Source organism: Chiloscyllium punctatum, unplaced genomic scaffold (assembly GCF_047496795.1).
Source record: "Chiloscyllium punctatum isolate Juve2018m unplaced genomic scaffold, sChiPun1.3 scaffold_1275, whole genome shotgun sequence".
In the NCBI taxonomy this organism is placed as follows: domain Eukaryota; kingdom Metazoa; phylum Chordata; class Chondrichthyes; order Orectolobiformes; family Hemiscylliidae; genus Chiloscyllium; species Chiloscyllium punctatum.
The window spans coordinates 1-15,097 of record NW_027311009.1 but is presented as its reverse complement, the minus strand read 5'-3'; the positions used below and the strand labels follow the sequence as shown (position 1 = coordinate 15,097).

At 59.6% G+C, this 15,097-nt stretch overlaps 1 protein-coding gene across 1 annotated transcript; it reads right to left on the bottom strand.

The window, feature by feature from the left end:
• Positions 1-2,036: 2,036 nt before the first annotated feature.
• On the bottom strand, positions 2,037-13,476 carry LOC140474939 (SH3 domain-binding protein 5-like). Its single transcript, XM_072567740.1, has 3 exons — positions 13,319-13,476; positions 7,816-7,989; positions 2,037-3,492 (listed from the first exon to the last, which is right to left on the bottom strand). The coding sequence occupies exons 1-3, from the start codon at positions 13,427-13,429 to the stop codon at positions 3,001-3,003; spliced, it is 777 nt and encodes a 258-aa protein (XP_072423841.1). The 5' UTR covers positions 13,430-13,476; the 3' UTR covers positions 2,037-3,000.
• Positions 13,477-15,097: the final 1,621 nt, after the last annotated feature.

The window sequence follows — 15,097 nt, the reverse complement described above, 5'->3', positions numbered from 1 at the left end:
ACCCAGTCCCAGAGGGAGGGGGAAAAGGACAGTGTCTGACCCACTGTCCCACCCAGTCCCAGAGGGAGGGGGGGAAAGGACAGTGTCTGACCCACTGTCCCACCCAGTCCCGGTGGTGGGGGGGGGGGGGGGGGTGGTAGGAGAGTGTCTGACCCACTGTCCCTCCCAGTCCCAGAGAGAGGTGGGGGGGGGAGAAGGACAGTGTCTGACCCACTGTCCCACCCAGTCCCAGAGGGAGAGAGGGGGGGTAAAGGACAGTGTCTGACCCATTGTCCCACCCAGTCCCAGAGGGAGGTGGTGGGGGGGGGTGGGGGGAAGGACAGTGTCTGACCCACTGTCCCACCCAGTCCCAGAGGGAGAGAGGGGGGGGAAAGGTCAGTGTCTGACCCACTGTCCCACCCAGTCCCAAGGGAGGGGGGGGAAAGGACAGTCTCTGATCCACTGTCCCACCCAGTCCCAAGGGAGGGGGGGAAAGGACAGTGTCTGACCCACTGTCCCACCCAGTCCCAGAGGGAGGGGGGAAAAAACAGTGTCTGACCCACTGTCCCACCCAGTCCCAGTGGGAGGGGGGGAAAGGACAGTGTCTGACCCACTGTCCCACCCAGTCCCAGAGGGAGGGGGGAAAGGACAGTGTCTGACCCACTGTCCCACCCAGTCCCAGGGGGAGGGAGGGAGGAAAGGGCAGTGTCTGACCCACTGTCCCACCCTGTCCCAGAGGGGGGAGGGAGGAAAGGACAGCGTCTGACCCACTGTCCCACCCAGTCCCAGGGGGAGGGAGGGAGGAAAGGGCAGTGTCTGACCCACTGTCCCACCCAGTCCCAGAGGGAGGGGGGGGAAAAGGACAGTGTCTGACCCACTGTCCCACCCAGTCCCAGAGGGAGGGGGGGAAAGGACAGTATCTGACCCACTGTCCCACCCAGTCCCAGAGGGAGGGGGGGAAAGGACAGTGTCTGACCCACTGTCCCACCCAGTCCCAGAGGGAGGGGGGAAAGGACAGTGTCTGACCCACTGTCCCACCCAGTCCCAGGGGGAGGGAGGGAGGAAAGGGCAGTGTCTGACCCACTGTCCCACCCTGTCCCAGAGGGGGGAGGGAGGAAAGGACAGTGTCTGACCCACTGTCCCACCCAGTCCCAGAGGGAGGGGGGGAAAGGACAGTATCTGACCCACTGTCCCACCCAGTCCCAGAGGGAGGGGGGAAAGGACAGTGTCTGACCCACTGTCCCACCCAGTCCCAGAGGGAGGGGGAAAAGGACAGTGTCTGACCCACTGTCCCACCCAGTCCCAGAGGGAGGGGGGGAAAGGACAGTGTCTGACCCACTGTCCCACCCAGTCCCAGAGGGAGGGGGAAAAGGACAGTGTCTGACCCACTGTCCCACCCAGTCCCAGAGGGAGGGGGGGAAAGGACAGTGTCTGACCCACTGTCCCACCCAGTCCCGGTGGTGGGGGGGGGGGGGGTGGTAGGAGAGTGTCTGACCCACTGTCCCTCCCAGTCCCAGAGAGAGGTGGGGGGGGGAGAAGGACAGTGTCTGACCCACTGTCCCACCCAGTCCCAGAGGGAGAGAGGGGGGGTAAAGGACAGTGTCTGACCCATTGTCCCACCCAGTCCCAGAGGGAGGTGGTGGGGGGGGTGGGGGGAAGGACAGTGTCTGACCCACTGTCCCACCCAGTCCCAGAGGGAGAGAGGGGGGGGAAAGGTCAGTGTCTGACCCACTGTCCCACCCAGTCCCAAGGGAGGGGGGGGGAAAGGACAGTCTCTGATCCACTGTCCCACCCAGTCCCAAGGGAGGGGGGGAAAGGACAGTGTCTGACCCACTGTCCCACCCAGTCCCAGAGGGAGGGGGGGAAAAAACAGTGTCTGACCCACTGTCCCACCCAGTCCCAGTGGGAGGGGGGGAAAGGACAGTGTCTGACCCACTGTCCCACCCAGTCCCAGAGGGAGGGGGGGGGGAAAGGACAGTGTCTGACCCACTGTCCCACCCAGTCCCGGCGGTGGGAGGAGGGGGGGGGGTAGGAGTGTGTCTGACCCACTGGATACTAAAGAGCTGGAGTTACTGGAGGCAATATTTTACCGAGACCCTCGGCCCACCATGAAATCAGCGGGGTCTAAATTACACCCTAACTGTGCAAAGTACAATGTACATTCAGCAGTCTAAGGATAGCTCACTGGTTAATGATATATGCAGCAGTACCTTTCCTTTCCTCAGCAGAGCGTGGATCAATCCCTAACTGTGTTTATTCTGCGAGGGGCGAGGGTCCCTCACTTTGCGAACACTCAGACCTCCCGGTGTGCCCCAAGTGGTCAGGGCTGTTGGCAGCGAACCCTAGAGAATGGGTGCCGATCCCGCAGGCTGGGAGAGGAAGGTGGTGAACTCACTAGGACACGCTGCCAGCTGACTGGGACGGGAATCGCCCACCGAGGGGACGGTGTCGGTGCTTATCCCCAGCAGGACAACTAACGGAGATCCCCTGTAACACCTCCCCCCGGAGAGTTCCTCGCCCTTTACGTTGGGGTGATGGGGTGGTGGTCGCGGGGAGGGGGAAGGCCAGCAAGTGAACCCCGTCTACACCCCTACCACCCCAGCAACCCACCCCACCCCCCTCCCCCCGCAGCTTGGGTAGGGTCGCCTTTTAGATTGTACCTGGGTGGGGGTGGGGGTTCCCTTGTCTATGATACAGAGCTGAGTACCTTCGGTGGGGGGGGGGGGGGGAGAGGAGGGACTGGGTGGTGGGGATAGCAGAGTCGAGCTGGGGTGGGTGCAGGGATGGAGAGGAAGGGAATGGGATGGGATAGGTTCCCCCACTATCCCCCTCCACCCCCCCACTCATCTCCCCCCTCTGACCGAGATGGGGCCGGTATCTACAAAGGCCTAATAAAGAATTGTACGATGGAGCCTCCATGTTCCCGCTTCCACCCATCACCTCGCCCCATGGGTGGGGAGGGGGTTTCCCCCTGAGGCAGGCCTCTCTCTCTCTCTCTCTCTCTCTCCCCCCTCCACACCCCTACAGGCTGATGCTGCGGTGGTGCTTGAAGGGGAAGGAGCCCCTGCGCGGCCTCCCGGCCTCCAGGCTCACATCGTCACTGTCCAGGCTCAGGGCGTCTGACAGCTCGCCCAGGTGCTCCACGGAGTCAAACTTCTGCAGATCCGAGGCGATGGTCTGGAAGCTCAGCACCGACAGGTTGTCCGAGGCCTGGGGCGGGGGCTGGGGTAGGGCCTGCAGCCCCTTCTCCTCCTCCTCCTCCTGCTCCTCCTCCTGCTGCGCCCCCGGCAACGGGTAGGCCGAGGGCTTGCCCACCACCAGCTGCTGCTCCCTCTCGGGGTAGGCCGGTGCAGCCTCGGCCCCCACCGGGGAGGCCCGGCGACAGACCAGCCGCGTCAGCCTCCGGGCGTGGATCTGCTCGCTGATCTGCTCCAGGTTACGCAGCGCCACCGAATACCGGGTCTTGGCCTGGGACACCTGCTTCTCCACGTCCGTCACCTTGGTCTTGTGTTCCTGAGGGGGGGGGGGGGGGGGGGTAGGAGACACACGGTAGGGGTAGGGTGGGGGAGGTGAGGTACGTGATCAGGGGATAGAGGCGACGGGGAGAGTGAGGGGTGGGGAATGGGGCACGGAGAGAGGGGGCGCGGGGAGAGAGGGGGTTCATATGGAGCGGGATGGGAAGGGGTAAGGGCAGAGTGGTTTGGTGGTGGAGAAGGGGTGGGTGTATGGGATGAGGAGGGTAAGGGGAGGTGGTGTGGGTGGGGGGGGGGGGACAGCATGGGTGGGGTGTGGGGGTGGTAGATGACAGGGTGCACAGAGCCGGGGGGGGGGGGAGGTGGTGGAACAGAGAGAGCGATATGAAGATAGAGTGAGTGATAAAGTAAGGAGCAAGAGAGAGATCACATTTCAGCTTTAAGATTAGAGTGGTGCTGGAAAAGGGTGATGAAGGGCTTATCCCCGAAACATCAATTCTCCTGCTCCTGGGATGCTGCCTGACCTGCTGTGCTTTTCCCATGCCACATTCCACCTTTGACAAACGTTCCCATCCGGCGAAAGGTCATCGAGCCAATTTTCTGTTTTTCTCTCTCTCTCTCTCTCCCTCACCTACCCCCCTCCCCTCCCCTCCCCCCTCCCACGGACATGGCCTGGCCTGCTGCGAAATCCCCCACTTTTATCTGCCTTCTTCCAGATTTGTCGCCTCTGTGCTCCGTTTGCTTCGGCGATGCTGTGGGGACAGAGGGCTGAGCAATCTCAGACACGGGCCAAGGGGGAGATTGGGGCCCTTTGGCTAGGCCTGAGATAAGGAGTCGTGTGTCTTGGGTTGCGTGAGTTGGGGGGTGCGAATGAAGAATATTTTGGAGTTCCCTTGCCCCCCCCCCACCAAGGGGCTGTGGACGCTCCATCGTTGGGTGTACTTAAGACAAGGTTTGGACGGGGGGGGCGCGGTGGGAAACACAGATAGATTTCTCCTCCCACTCTCCCCCACTGCACAACACCTTTACTCCAGTAGTAGGGGGACATAGGAAAAGGTGCAGGAGGACACGATCACCACACTTACAGCTTCAGCAGGAATGTGCAAACAATAGCTGGGAAAATTCAGGACCTGCCCTCCGGATCTGAAATTGGCGGGAGTCTCAGAGATAGAGAGAGAGAGAGACAGACAGAGAGAGAGAGAGAGAGAGAGAGAGACAGACAGACAGACAGACAGAGAGAGACAGAGAGAGAGACAGAGAGAGAGACAGAGAGAGAGACAGAGAGAAAGAGACAGAGAGAAAGAGACAGAGAGAGAGATAGAGAGACAGAGAGAGAGAGACAGAGAGAGAGAGACAGAGAGAGAGAGACAGAGAGAGACAGAGAGAGACAGAGAGAGAGAGAGAGAGAGAGAGAGACAGAGTCCTCCCCCCCACTCATGGATCCAAAAATGACGATGTAGAGGAGCCGGTGTTGGACTGGGGCAGACAATGTTAAAAACCACACAACATCAGGGTACAGTCCAAGAAGTGTCTCAGGACTGGGATACAGACAGAGTGTAACCTCACACCTGTAATACAGTGCCTGAGCTGAGATATCACCCTTTTTGTTTTAATAAAACCTCAGGTTATCTCGAGAATGTGACTTGAGAGACAATTCTCTGGGAGTTGCTTATTAATGAACTGAAACCTGCAACCCATTCTAAAAGATGAAAGACTTAACGGAAACCTAGGTTTGGGCAGAAGTGGGGACTGCAGATTCTGGAGTTATCAGAGTCAAGATGAGAGTGGGGTGCTGGAAAAGCACAGCAGGTCAGGCAGCGTCCGAGGAGCAGGAGAATCGACGTCTCGGGCGTTCTTGATGAAGGGTTCCTGCCTGAAACATCAATTTCCCTGCTCCTCGGATGGTGCCTGCCCTGTTGTGCTTTTCCAGCACCACTCTCATCTTGACAGCAATCTAGGACTGTTCAATGCTGAAAAAGTGTTGCTGGAAAAGCGCAGCAGGTCAGGCAGCGTCCGAGGAGCAGGAGAATCGACGTTTCGGGCATAAGCCCTTCTTCAGGAATTTCAGCTCTGATCTCCAGCATCTGCAGTCCTCACTTTCTCCTCTAGGACTGTTCAATGTATTGCTTCAGTTGCATGACACTGTGCTATAAATTCTGGATCTTATGACCCTGCTGCACAGCTACCCAATGAAGGAGCAGCGCTCCAAAAGCTAGTGCTTCCAAATAAACCCTGTTGGACTATAACCTGGTGTTGTGGGATTTTTAACTCGATCTAAATAGGTCAGAGAGCGAGTGGAGATGTGATCGAGATGTGAAACCTGATGAGGGACACAGATGAGGCAGACATTTCACATCATTGGAGGGATCATTGACTCGGGGGTCCTAGATATAAGATATATGTGGAAATCTTAAGAGGGGACGTGAGGATTTTTATTTTCACCCAGAGTTAGGAATCTGGAACTCACTGCCCGTGAGGGGATCAAGCCCTCATGACGTTGGAGTAACATTTGGATGTGCAGTTGGGGTGGTCCCAAGGCATACTGGGCTACACGCTGGAAAACGGGATGAGAATACGGGTGGCACGGTGGCTCAGTGGTTAGCACTGCTGCCTCACAGCGCCAGAGACCCTGGTTCAATCCCTGCCTCAAGCGACTGACTGTGTGGAGTTTGCACATTCTCCCCGTGTCTGCGTGGGTTTCCTCCGGGTGCTCCGGTTTCCTTCCACAGTCCAAAGATGTGCAGGTCAGATGGATTGGCCATGCTAAATTGCCTGCAGTGTTAGGTGAAGGGGTAAATGTAGGGGAATGGGTCTGAGTGGATTACGCTTCGGCGGGTCGGTGTGGACTTGTTGGGCCGAAGGGCCTGTTTCCACACTGTAAGGAATCTAAGTAACAGTGAGGTGGTTGTTTGGGATCTGCGCAGACCCCAGATGCCGAAGGACCTTTTACTGTGTTGCAAGATCTCTGTGACCCCAGTCTCTGTCTCCCACACTAACTCAGTCGAGAGTGTGGTGCTGGAAAAGCACGGCCGTTCAGACAGCATCCGAGGAGCAGGAGAATCGACATTTCGGGCATAAGCTGTTCATCAGGAATGAGGCTTGTGGGCCGGGGGCTGAGAGATAAATGGGATGAGGGGGTCAGGTAGCTGGGAAAGTGATGGGTAGATGAAGGTGGGGGGAGATGGTGATAGGTCAGAGGGGAGAGTGATGGACGGGTCTGGAGGGCGGTGCAGAGTTGGAGGCTTGGGACTGGGATAGAGTGAGGTGGGGGGGGGGGGTTGGAGGGGAAATGAGGAAGCTGTTGAAATCCACATTAATCCTGTGTGGTTGCAGGGTCCCAAGACGGAATATGAGGTGTCCCTCCTCCAGGCGTCGGGTGGCAAGGGTTTGGCGATGGAGGAGGCCCAGGACTTGCATGTCCTTGACGGAGTGGGGAGGGGGAGCTGAAGGGTTCAGCTACAGGGCGATGGGGTTGGTGGGTGGGGTGTCCCAGAGATGTTCTCTGAAACGATCCACAAGAAGGGTACTGATGTAGAGGAGATCACACTGGGTACCACGGATGCAGTAGATGGCATTGGTGGAGGTGCAGGTAAATTTCTGATGGATGTGGAAGGATCCCTTGGGGCCTTGCATGGAGGTGAGGGAGGGGGTGTGGGCACAGCTTTTGCAAGTCCTGCGGTGGAAGGGGAAGGTGCCGGAAATGGAGTGTGGGCTGGTGGGGGGGGGCGTGGACCTGAGGAGGGAGTCACGGAGGGAATGGTCTCTCCAGAATGCTGATAGAGGTGGGGAGGGAAGTCTATCTCAGATGGTGGGGTCTGTTTGGAGGTGGTGGAAGGGGCGGAGGATGTTGCGTTGTATGCGGAGGGTGGTGGGGGTGAAAGGTGAGGACCGGGGGGTGGGGGGGGAGGGGAGGTCTGTCCTTGTTGCCTTGTTGCATTGGGAGGTGTGGGCTTCAAGGACAGTGGTGCGTGATGTGGAAGAGATGTGCTGGAGGGCATCATCAACCACGTGGGAAGAGAATTGCGATTGTGGAAGGAGGCCATCTGGGACTTTGAGTGGAATTGGTCATTCTGGGAACAATTAGTGCAGAGTCAGATGAATTGGGAATAAGGGATGGTGTGTTTTGTTTTTACAGGAGGTAGGGTGGGAGGAGGTGTAGTCTAGGTAGCTGTGGGAGTCGGTGGGCTTGTATATGTCTGTGGTTAGTCAGTCACCAGATGGAGAGGTCCAGGGTCCTGATGTTGTACCCAGTGTGGTCTCCTCTACATCGGGGCAACAAGACCCCTTTGTGTGTGTGTGTGCGTGTCCTCACTGTCCCCTCGCTGTCGCCAAACTAACTCAGTAAATAAATTGCACAATCTACCTCCAGAATCTGGTTGAACTGGGCTTTCAGCTCGAAGTAGGGCTTGGATTTGATGATCACCCTTTTGAGGGATTTCTGCAGCTCCTGCACCCGGTCCTCCGCTTCCTGGCACATCTGGGTGACCCGCTGGTGCTCCCGCTCACTCCTCAACCTCTCCTCCTCCGCCTCGTTCACCTGGCATGGCACGGGCAAGGGGACACAGTGAGCTGCAATATGACAGGGCACAGGAGATCACACACACAGACAGGCACACACACACACACACACAGACAGGCGCATACACACAGACACACACACACTCACACACACACACTCACACAGACACACAGTCAGACACAGGCGCACACACTCACAGACACACATACACAGGCACGCACACTCACAGACACAAACACAATCACCGATGCACACACACTCACAGGCAGACAGACAGAAAGACACACGTCCCTCAGCCAACACTCTTCCAGGACCAGGCCAATCGGCCCAACACGAATCTCCTAGCTTGAGGACAGTGAAGTAAGATACTCAGCTCATAAGGGATGGCCGATGGGTGCCCCCTGTGCTGTGGTGCCAATGGATTGGATTACAATCCTCCCTGTCCCAGTGTGAGGGGATCCCAGTGCATACCCTCCCCACCCTGTCCCAGTGTGAGGGGTAACCAGGTGCATACCCTCCCCTTCCTGCCCCAGTGTGAGGGGATCCCAGTGCATACCCTCCCCACCCTGTCCCAGTGTGAGGGGATCCCAGTGCATACCCTCCCCACCCTGTCCCAGTGTGAGGGGATCCCAGTGCATACCCTCCCCCACCCTGTCCCAGTGTGAGGGTAACCAGTGCATACCCTCCCTGCCCTGTCCCAGTGTGAGGGGCAACCAGTGCATATCCTCCCCACCCTGTCCCAGTGTGAGGGGGTAACCAGTGCACACTCCCTCCCTGTCCTGTCCCAGTGCGAGATGTCCCGAGTGCACATCCTCCCACCCTGTCCCAGTGCAAGTGTGACTAATCTTCTGGAATTTTTTGAGGATGTAACCCTGAAGATAGACGAGGGAGATCCAGTAGATGTAGTGTACCTGGACTTTCAGAAAGCTTTTGATAAAGGTCCCACATAGGAGGTTAGTGAGCAAAATTAGGGCGCATGGTATTGGGGGCAAAGTACTAACTTGGATTCAAAAGTTGGTTGGCTGAAAGGAAACAAAGAGTAGTGATAAACGGCTCCATTTCGGAATGACAGGCAGTGACCAGTGGGGGTACCGCTGGGATCAGTGCTGGGACCGCAGCTTTTTACAATATATGTTAATGATATAGAAGATGGTATTAGTAATAACATTAGCAAAGTTGCTGATGATACTAAGGTGGGTGGTAGGGTGAAATGTGAGGAGGATGTTAGGAGATTACAGGGTGACCTGGACAGGTTAGGTGAGTGGTCAGATGCATGGCAGATGCAGTTTAATGTGGATAAATGTATGGTTATCCACTTTGGTGGCAAGAACAGGAAGGCAGATTACTACCTCAATGGAATCAATTTAGATAAAGGGGCAGTACAGAGAGATCTGGGGGGTTCTTGTACACCAGTCCAATGATGGTAAGCATGCAGGTACAGCAGGTAGTGATGAAGGCTAATAACATGCTGGCCTTCATAACAAGAGGGATTGAGTATAGAAGCAAAGAGGTGCTTCTGCAGCTGTACAGGGCCCTGGTGAGACCACACCTGGAGTACTGTGTGCAGTTCTGGTCTCCAAATTTGAGGAAAGACATTCTGGCTATTGAGGGAGTGCAGCGTAGGTTCACGAGGTCAATTCCTGGAATGGTGGGACTACCTTATGCTGAAAGACTGTGACTGGGCTTGTATATCCTTGAGTTTAGAAGACTGAGAGGGGATCTGATTGAGACATATAAGATTATTAAAGGATTAGACACTCTGGAGGCAGGAAGCATGTTTCCGCTGATGGGTGAGTGCCAAATCAGAGTCACAGCTTAAAAATAAGGGTAGACCACTTAGGACAGAGATGAGGAGAAACTTCTTCACCCAGAGAGTGGTGGCTGTGTGGAATGCTCTGCCCCAGAGGGCAGTGGAGGCCCAGTCTCTGGATTCATTTAAGAAAGAGTTGGATAGAGCTCTCAAGGATAGTGGAATCAAGGGTTATGGAGATAAGGCAGGAACAGGATACTGATTAAGGATGATCAGCCATGATCATATTGAATGGTGGTGACAGGCTTGAAGGGCAGAATGGCCTACTCCTGCACCTATTGTCTATTGTCCCCAGTGCACACCCCTCCCAGCCCTGTCCCAGTGCAAGGGGTAACCAGTGCACACCCTCCCAGCCCTGTCCCAGTGCGAGGGGTAACCAGTGCACACCCTCCCAGCCCTGTCCCAGTGCGAGGGCGGTAACCAGTGCACACCCTCCCAGCCCTGTCCCAGTGCGAGGGGTAAGCAGTGCACACCCTCCCAGCCCTGTCCCAGTGCGAGGGGTAACCAGTGCACACCCTCCCAGCCCTGTCCCAGTGCGAGGGGTAACCAGTGCACACCCCTCCCAGCCCTGTCCCAGTGCGAGGGGCAACCAGTGCACACCCTCCCAGCCCTGTCTCAGTGCGCGGGGTCCCCAATGCACACACCCTCCCAGCCCTGTCCCAGTGAGAGGGGTCCCCAGTGCACACCCTCCCTGCCCTGTCCCAATGTGAGGGGGTCCCCAGTGCACACCCCTCCTTGCCCTGTCCTACTGCGAGGGGTAACCAGTGCACACCCTCCCTGCCCTGTCCCAATGTGAGGGGTCCCCAGTGCACACCCTCCCTGCCCTGTCCCAGTGTGAGGGGTCCCCAATGCACACCCTCCCAGCCTTGTCCCAGTGTGATGGGCCCCCAGTGCACACCCTCCCCACCCTGTCCCAGTGTGAGGGGCCCCCAGTGCACACCCTCCCCCGCCCTGTCCCAGTGTGAGGGGCCCCCAGGGCACACCCTCCCCACCCTGTCCCAGTGTGAGGGGCCCCCAGTGCACACCGTCCCAGCCCTGTCCCAGTGTGAGGGGTAACCAGTGCACACTCCCTCCCTGCCCTGTCCCAGTGTGAGGGGCCCCCCGGTGCACACCGTCCCAGCCCTGTCCCAGTGTGAGGGGTCCCCAGTGCGCACACCCTCCCTGCCCTGTCCCAGTGTGAGGGGTCCCCAGTGCACACCCTCCCCGCCCTGTCCCAGTGCGAGGGGTCCCCAGTGCACACTCCCTCCCAGCCCTGTCCCAGTGTGAGGGGTCCCCAGTGCACACCCCTCCCCGCCCTGTCCCAGTGTGAGGGGTCCCCAGTGCACACCCTCCCCACCCTGTCCCAGTGTGAGGGGTCCCCAGTGCACACCCTCCCCACCCTGTCCCAGTGTGAGGGGTCCCCAGTGCACACCCTCCCCACCCTGTCCCAGTGTGAGGGGTCCCCAGTGCACACCCTCCCCACCCTGTCCCAGTGTGAGGTGCCCCCAGTGCACACCCTCCCTGCCCTGTCCCAGTGCGAGGGGTCCCCAGTGCACACTCCCTCCCTGCCCTGTCCCAGTGTGAGGTGCCCCCAGTGCACACCCTCCCTGCCCTGTCCAGTGCGAGGGGTAACCAGTGCACACTCCCTCCCAGCCTTGTCCCAGTGTGAGGGGTCCCCAGTGCACACTCCCTCCCAGCCTTGTCCCAGTGTGAGGGGTCCCCAGTGCACACCCTCCCAGCCCTGTCCCAGTGTGAGGGGTCCCCAGTGCACACTCCCTCCCAGCCTTGTCCCAGTGTGAGGGGTCCCCAGTGCACACCCTCCCAGCCCTGTCCCAGTGTGAGGGGTCCCCAGTGCACACTCCCTCCCAGCCTTGTCCCAGTGTGAGGGGTCCCCAGTGCACACCCCTCCCAGCCCTGTCCCAGTGTGAGGGGTCCCCAGTGCACACTCCCTCCCAGCCTTGTCCCAGTGTGAGGGGTCCCCAGTGCACACCCTCCCCACCCTGTCCCAGTGTGAGGGGTCCCCAGTGTACACTCTCTCCCCACCCTGTCCCAGTGTGAGGTGCCCCCAGTGCACACCCTCCCTGCCCTGTCCCAGTGTGATGGGTAACCAGTGCACACCCTCCCCAACCTGTCCCAGTGTGAGGGGTCCCCAGTGCACACTCTCTCCCAGCCTTGTCCCAGTGTGAGGGGTCCCCAGTGCACACTCTCTCCCCACCCTGTCCCAGTGCGAGGGGTCCCCAGTGCACACCCTCCTCGCCCTGTCCCAGTGTGATGGGTAACCAGTGCACACCCTCCCAGCCTTGTCCCAGTGTGATGGGTCCCCAGTGCACACCCTCCCCATCCTGTCCCAGTGCGAGGGGTCCCCAGTGCACACCCTCCTCGCCCTGTCCCAGTGTGATGGGTAACCAGTGCACACCGTCCCAGCCCTGTCCCAGTGTGATGGGTAACCAGTGCACACCCTCCTCGCCCTGTCCCAGTGTGAGGTGTCCCCAGTGCACACCCTCCCCGCCCTGTCCCAGTGTGACGGGTCCCCAGTGCACACCCTCCCCAACCTGTCCCAGTGTGAGGGGTCCCCAGTGCACACTCTCTCCCAGCCTTGTCCCAGTGTGAGTGGTCCCCAGTGCACACTCTCTCCCCACCCTGTCCCAGTGCGAGGGGTCCCCAGTGCACACCCTCCTCGCCCTGTCCCAGTGTGATGGGTAACCAGTGCGCACCCTCCCAGCCTTGTCCCAGTGTGATGGGTCCCCAATGCACACCCTCCCCGTCCTGTCCCAGTGCGAGGGGGTCCCCAGTGCACACCCTCCTCGCCCTGTCCCAGTGTGATGGGTAACCAGTGCACACCCTCCTCGCCCTGTCCCAGTGTGAGGGGTCCCCAGTGCACACCCTCCCAGCCTTGTCCCAGTGTGATGGGTCCCCAGTGCACACCCTCCCCGTCCTGACCCAGTGTGAGGGTCCCCAGTGCACACCCTCCTCGCCCTGTCCCAGTGTGATGGGTAACCAGTGCACACCCTCCTCGCCCTGTCCCAGTGTGAGGGGTCCCCAGTGCACACCCTCCCAGCCTTGTCCCAGTGTGATGGGTCCCAGTGCACACCCTTCCCGTCCTGTCCCAGTGCGAGGGGTCCCCCAGTGCACACCCTCCCAGCCTTGTCCCAGTGTGATGGGTCCCCCAGTGCACACCCTCCCCGTCCTGTCCCAGTGCGAGGGGTCCCCAGTGCACACCCTCCCAGCCTTGTCCCAGTGCGAGGGGCCCCCAGTGCACACCCTCCCTGCCCTCTCCCAGTGTGAGGGGTCCCCAATGCACACTCCCCTCTGGCCCGGGGGATGGGGGGTGTGGGGGAGGTGATATGGGGAATGGGTGGGGAGATGGTGGGGGGTGTGGTGGAAGCAGGAAGGGGGTCGGGGGATGGCGTGTGACAGGGAGGGGGTGAGCGGTGAGACCCATGGGGGGTTGGGGGAGGGGGTGAGACGGGGAGGGGAGGAGATGGGGAGAGACGGTGGGGGTGGCGGAGACTTGTTCTTTCCCAAGGGGGGGCCGCAGGGTTTGAGGGTGGGGGTTACCTTGGAGGTGGCGTGGTTCAGCATCTCCTGCCACGTGGGGTCCAGCCTGTTGCGGTCCGCCATCAATCCTTGCTCAGCCACGTAGACCATCTCCCGGGCAGCGTTGTGCATACTGACCGCTCTCTCGTACCGCAGAGCTGCTCTCTGGGTCTCCTGCTGGGCCTGCACCGCACGGGAGAGACATGGAGGGGAGAGATGGGGCTCAGTCACAGCACACACCCACCTAAACACCCACAAAAAATCTCCAACGCACCCCTCAATACCACCCAAAACCCCACACCCCACCACAAACCCATCCCACCCAAACCCCAAAACCCCACACCCCACCCCAAACCCATCCCACCCAAACCCCCACACCACACCCCAAACGCCACCCCAAACCCATCCCACCCAAACCTCACCCCAAACCCTCCCACCCAAACCCCAAATCCCCATACCACACCCCAAACCCTCCCACCCAAACCCCAAATCCTCCCACCAAACCCCAAATTACCACCTGAAACCCATCCCGCCCAAATCCCCACATCCCACCCCAAACCCCAAATCCCCACACCCCACCCCAAACCCATCCCAACCAAACCCCAAAACCCCACACCCCACCCCAAACCCTCCCGCCCTAAACCCCAAATCCCCACACCCCACCCCAAACCCTCCCACCCAAACCCCAAATCCCCACACCCCACCCCAAACCCTCCCACCCAACCCCAAAACCCTACACACCATCCCACCCAAACCCCAAATCCCCACACCTCACCCCAAACCCTCCCATCCAAACACCAAATCCCCACACCCCACCCCAAACCCTCCCACCCAAACCCCAAATCCCCCCACCTCACCCCAAACCCTCCCACCCAAACCCCAAATGCCCCCACCCTACCCCAAACCCTCTCACCCAAACCCCAAATGCCCCCACCCTACCCCAAACCCATCCCACCCAAACCCCAAATCCCCCCACCCTACCCCAAACCCATCCCACCCAAACCCCAAATCCCCCCACCCTACCCCAAACCCATCCCACCCAAACCCCCAAATCCCCCCACCCTACCCCAAACCCATCCCACCCAAACCCCAAATCCCCCCCACCCTACTCCAAACCCATCCCACCCAAACCCCCCACTCACCCCAAATAACTCTCATCCGAACATCCCAAGCCAAACCCGCCCCCCCCCCCCCCCCAAGTGCCCAACCTCCATTTTATACCCCCCTCCCAACCCCCCAACACAGACTGACACAAACCCGCACCAGGGAGGGGGTGCAAGTGGCCAGTCATAGATCCGGGTCACTGGGTCATAAGGTCAGACGTACGACAAAATCCTGGGAAATGCACAAACTTTGCATCAGGTGTTGTCCCTCTCTCTCCCACTCCACACCCCCCGCTGACTCTCCCCAAGGGGACGCTCCCCCTCTCTCTCCCCCACTCCGCCCACCTGCTGACTCTCCCCAAGGGGACGCTCCCCCTCTCTCTCCCACTCCACACCCCCCGCTGGCTCTCCCCAAGGGGACGCTCCCCCTCTCTCTCCCCCACTCCGCCCCCTGCTGACTCTCCCCAAGGGGACCCTCCCCCCCTCTCTCTCTCCCCTGAAGGTGCTGACTCTCCCCAAGGGGACACTCCCCCCCCCCCTCTCTCCCTCTGACGGTGCTGACTCTCCCCAAGAGAACAATCCCCCTCTCTCTCTCCCCCTGAAGGTGCTGACTCTCCCCAAGGGACACTCCCCCTCTCTCTCCCCCTGAAGGTGCTGACTCTCCCCAAGGGGACACTCCCCCTCTCTCTCTCTCTCT

What these genes read in the sequence shown, in the direction of transcription:
- LOC140474939 (XM_072567740.1), bottom strand. Translation starts at nt 13,429, where the DNA reads ATGCACAACGCTGCCCGGGAGATGGTCTACGTGGCTGAGCAAGGATTG. An exon ending in TGAACCACGCCACCTCCAAG is followed by an intron (nt 7,990 to 13,318) that starts GTAACCCCCACC and finishes GTGCCATGCCAG; the next exon opens with GTGAACGAGGCGGAGGAGGA. An exon ending in AGTTCAACCAGATTCTGGAG is followed by an intron (nt 3,493 to 7,815) that starts GTAGATTGTGCA and finishes CCCCCCCCTCAG; the next exon opens with GAACACAAGACCAAGGTGAC.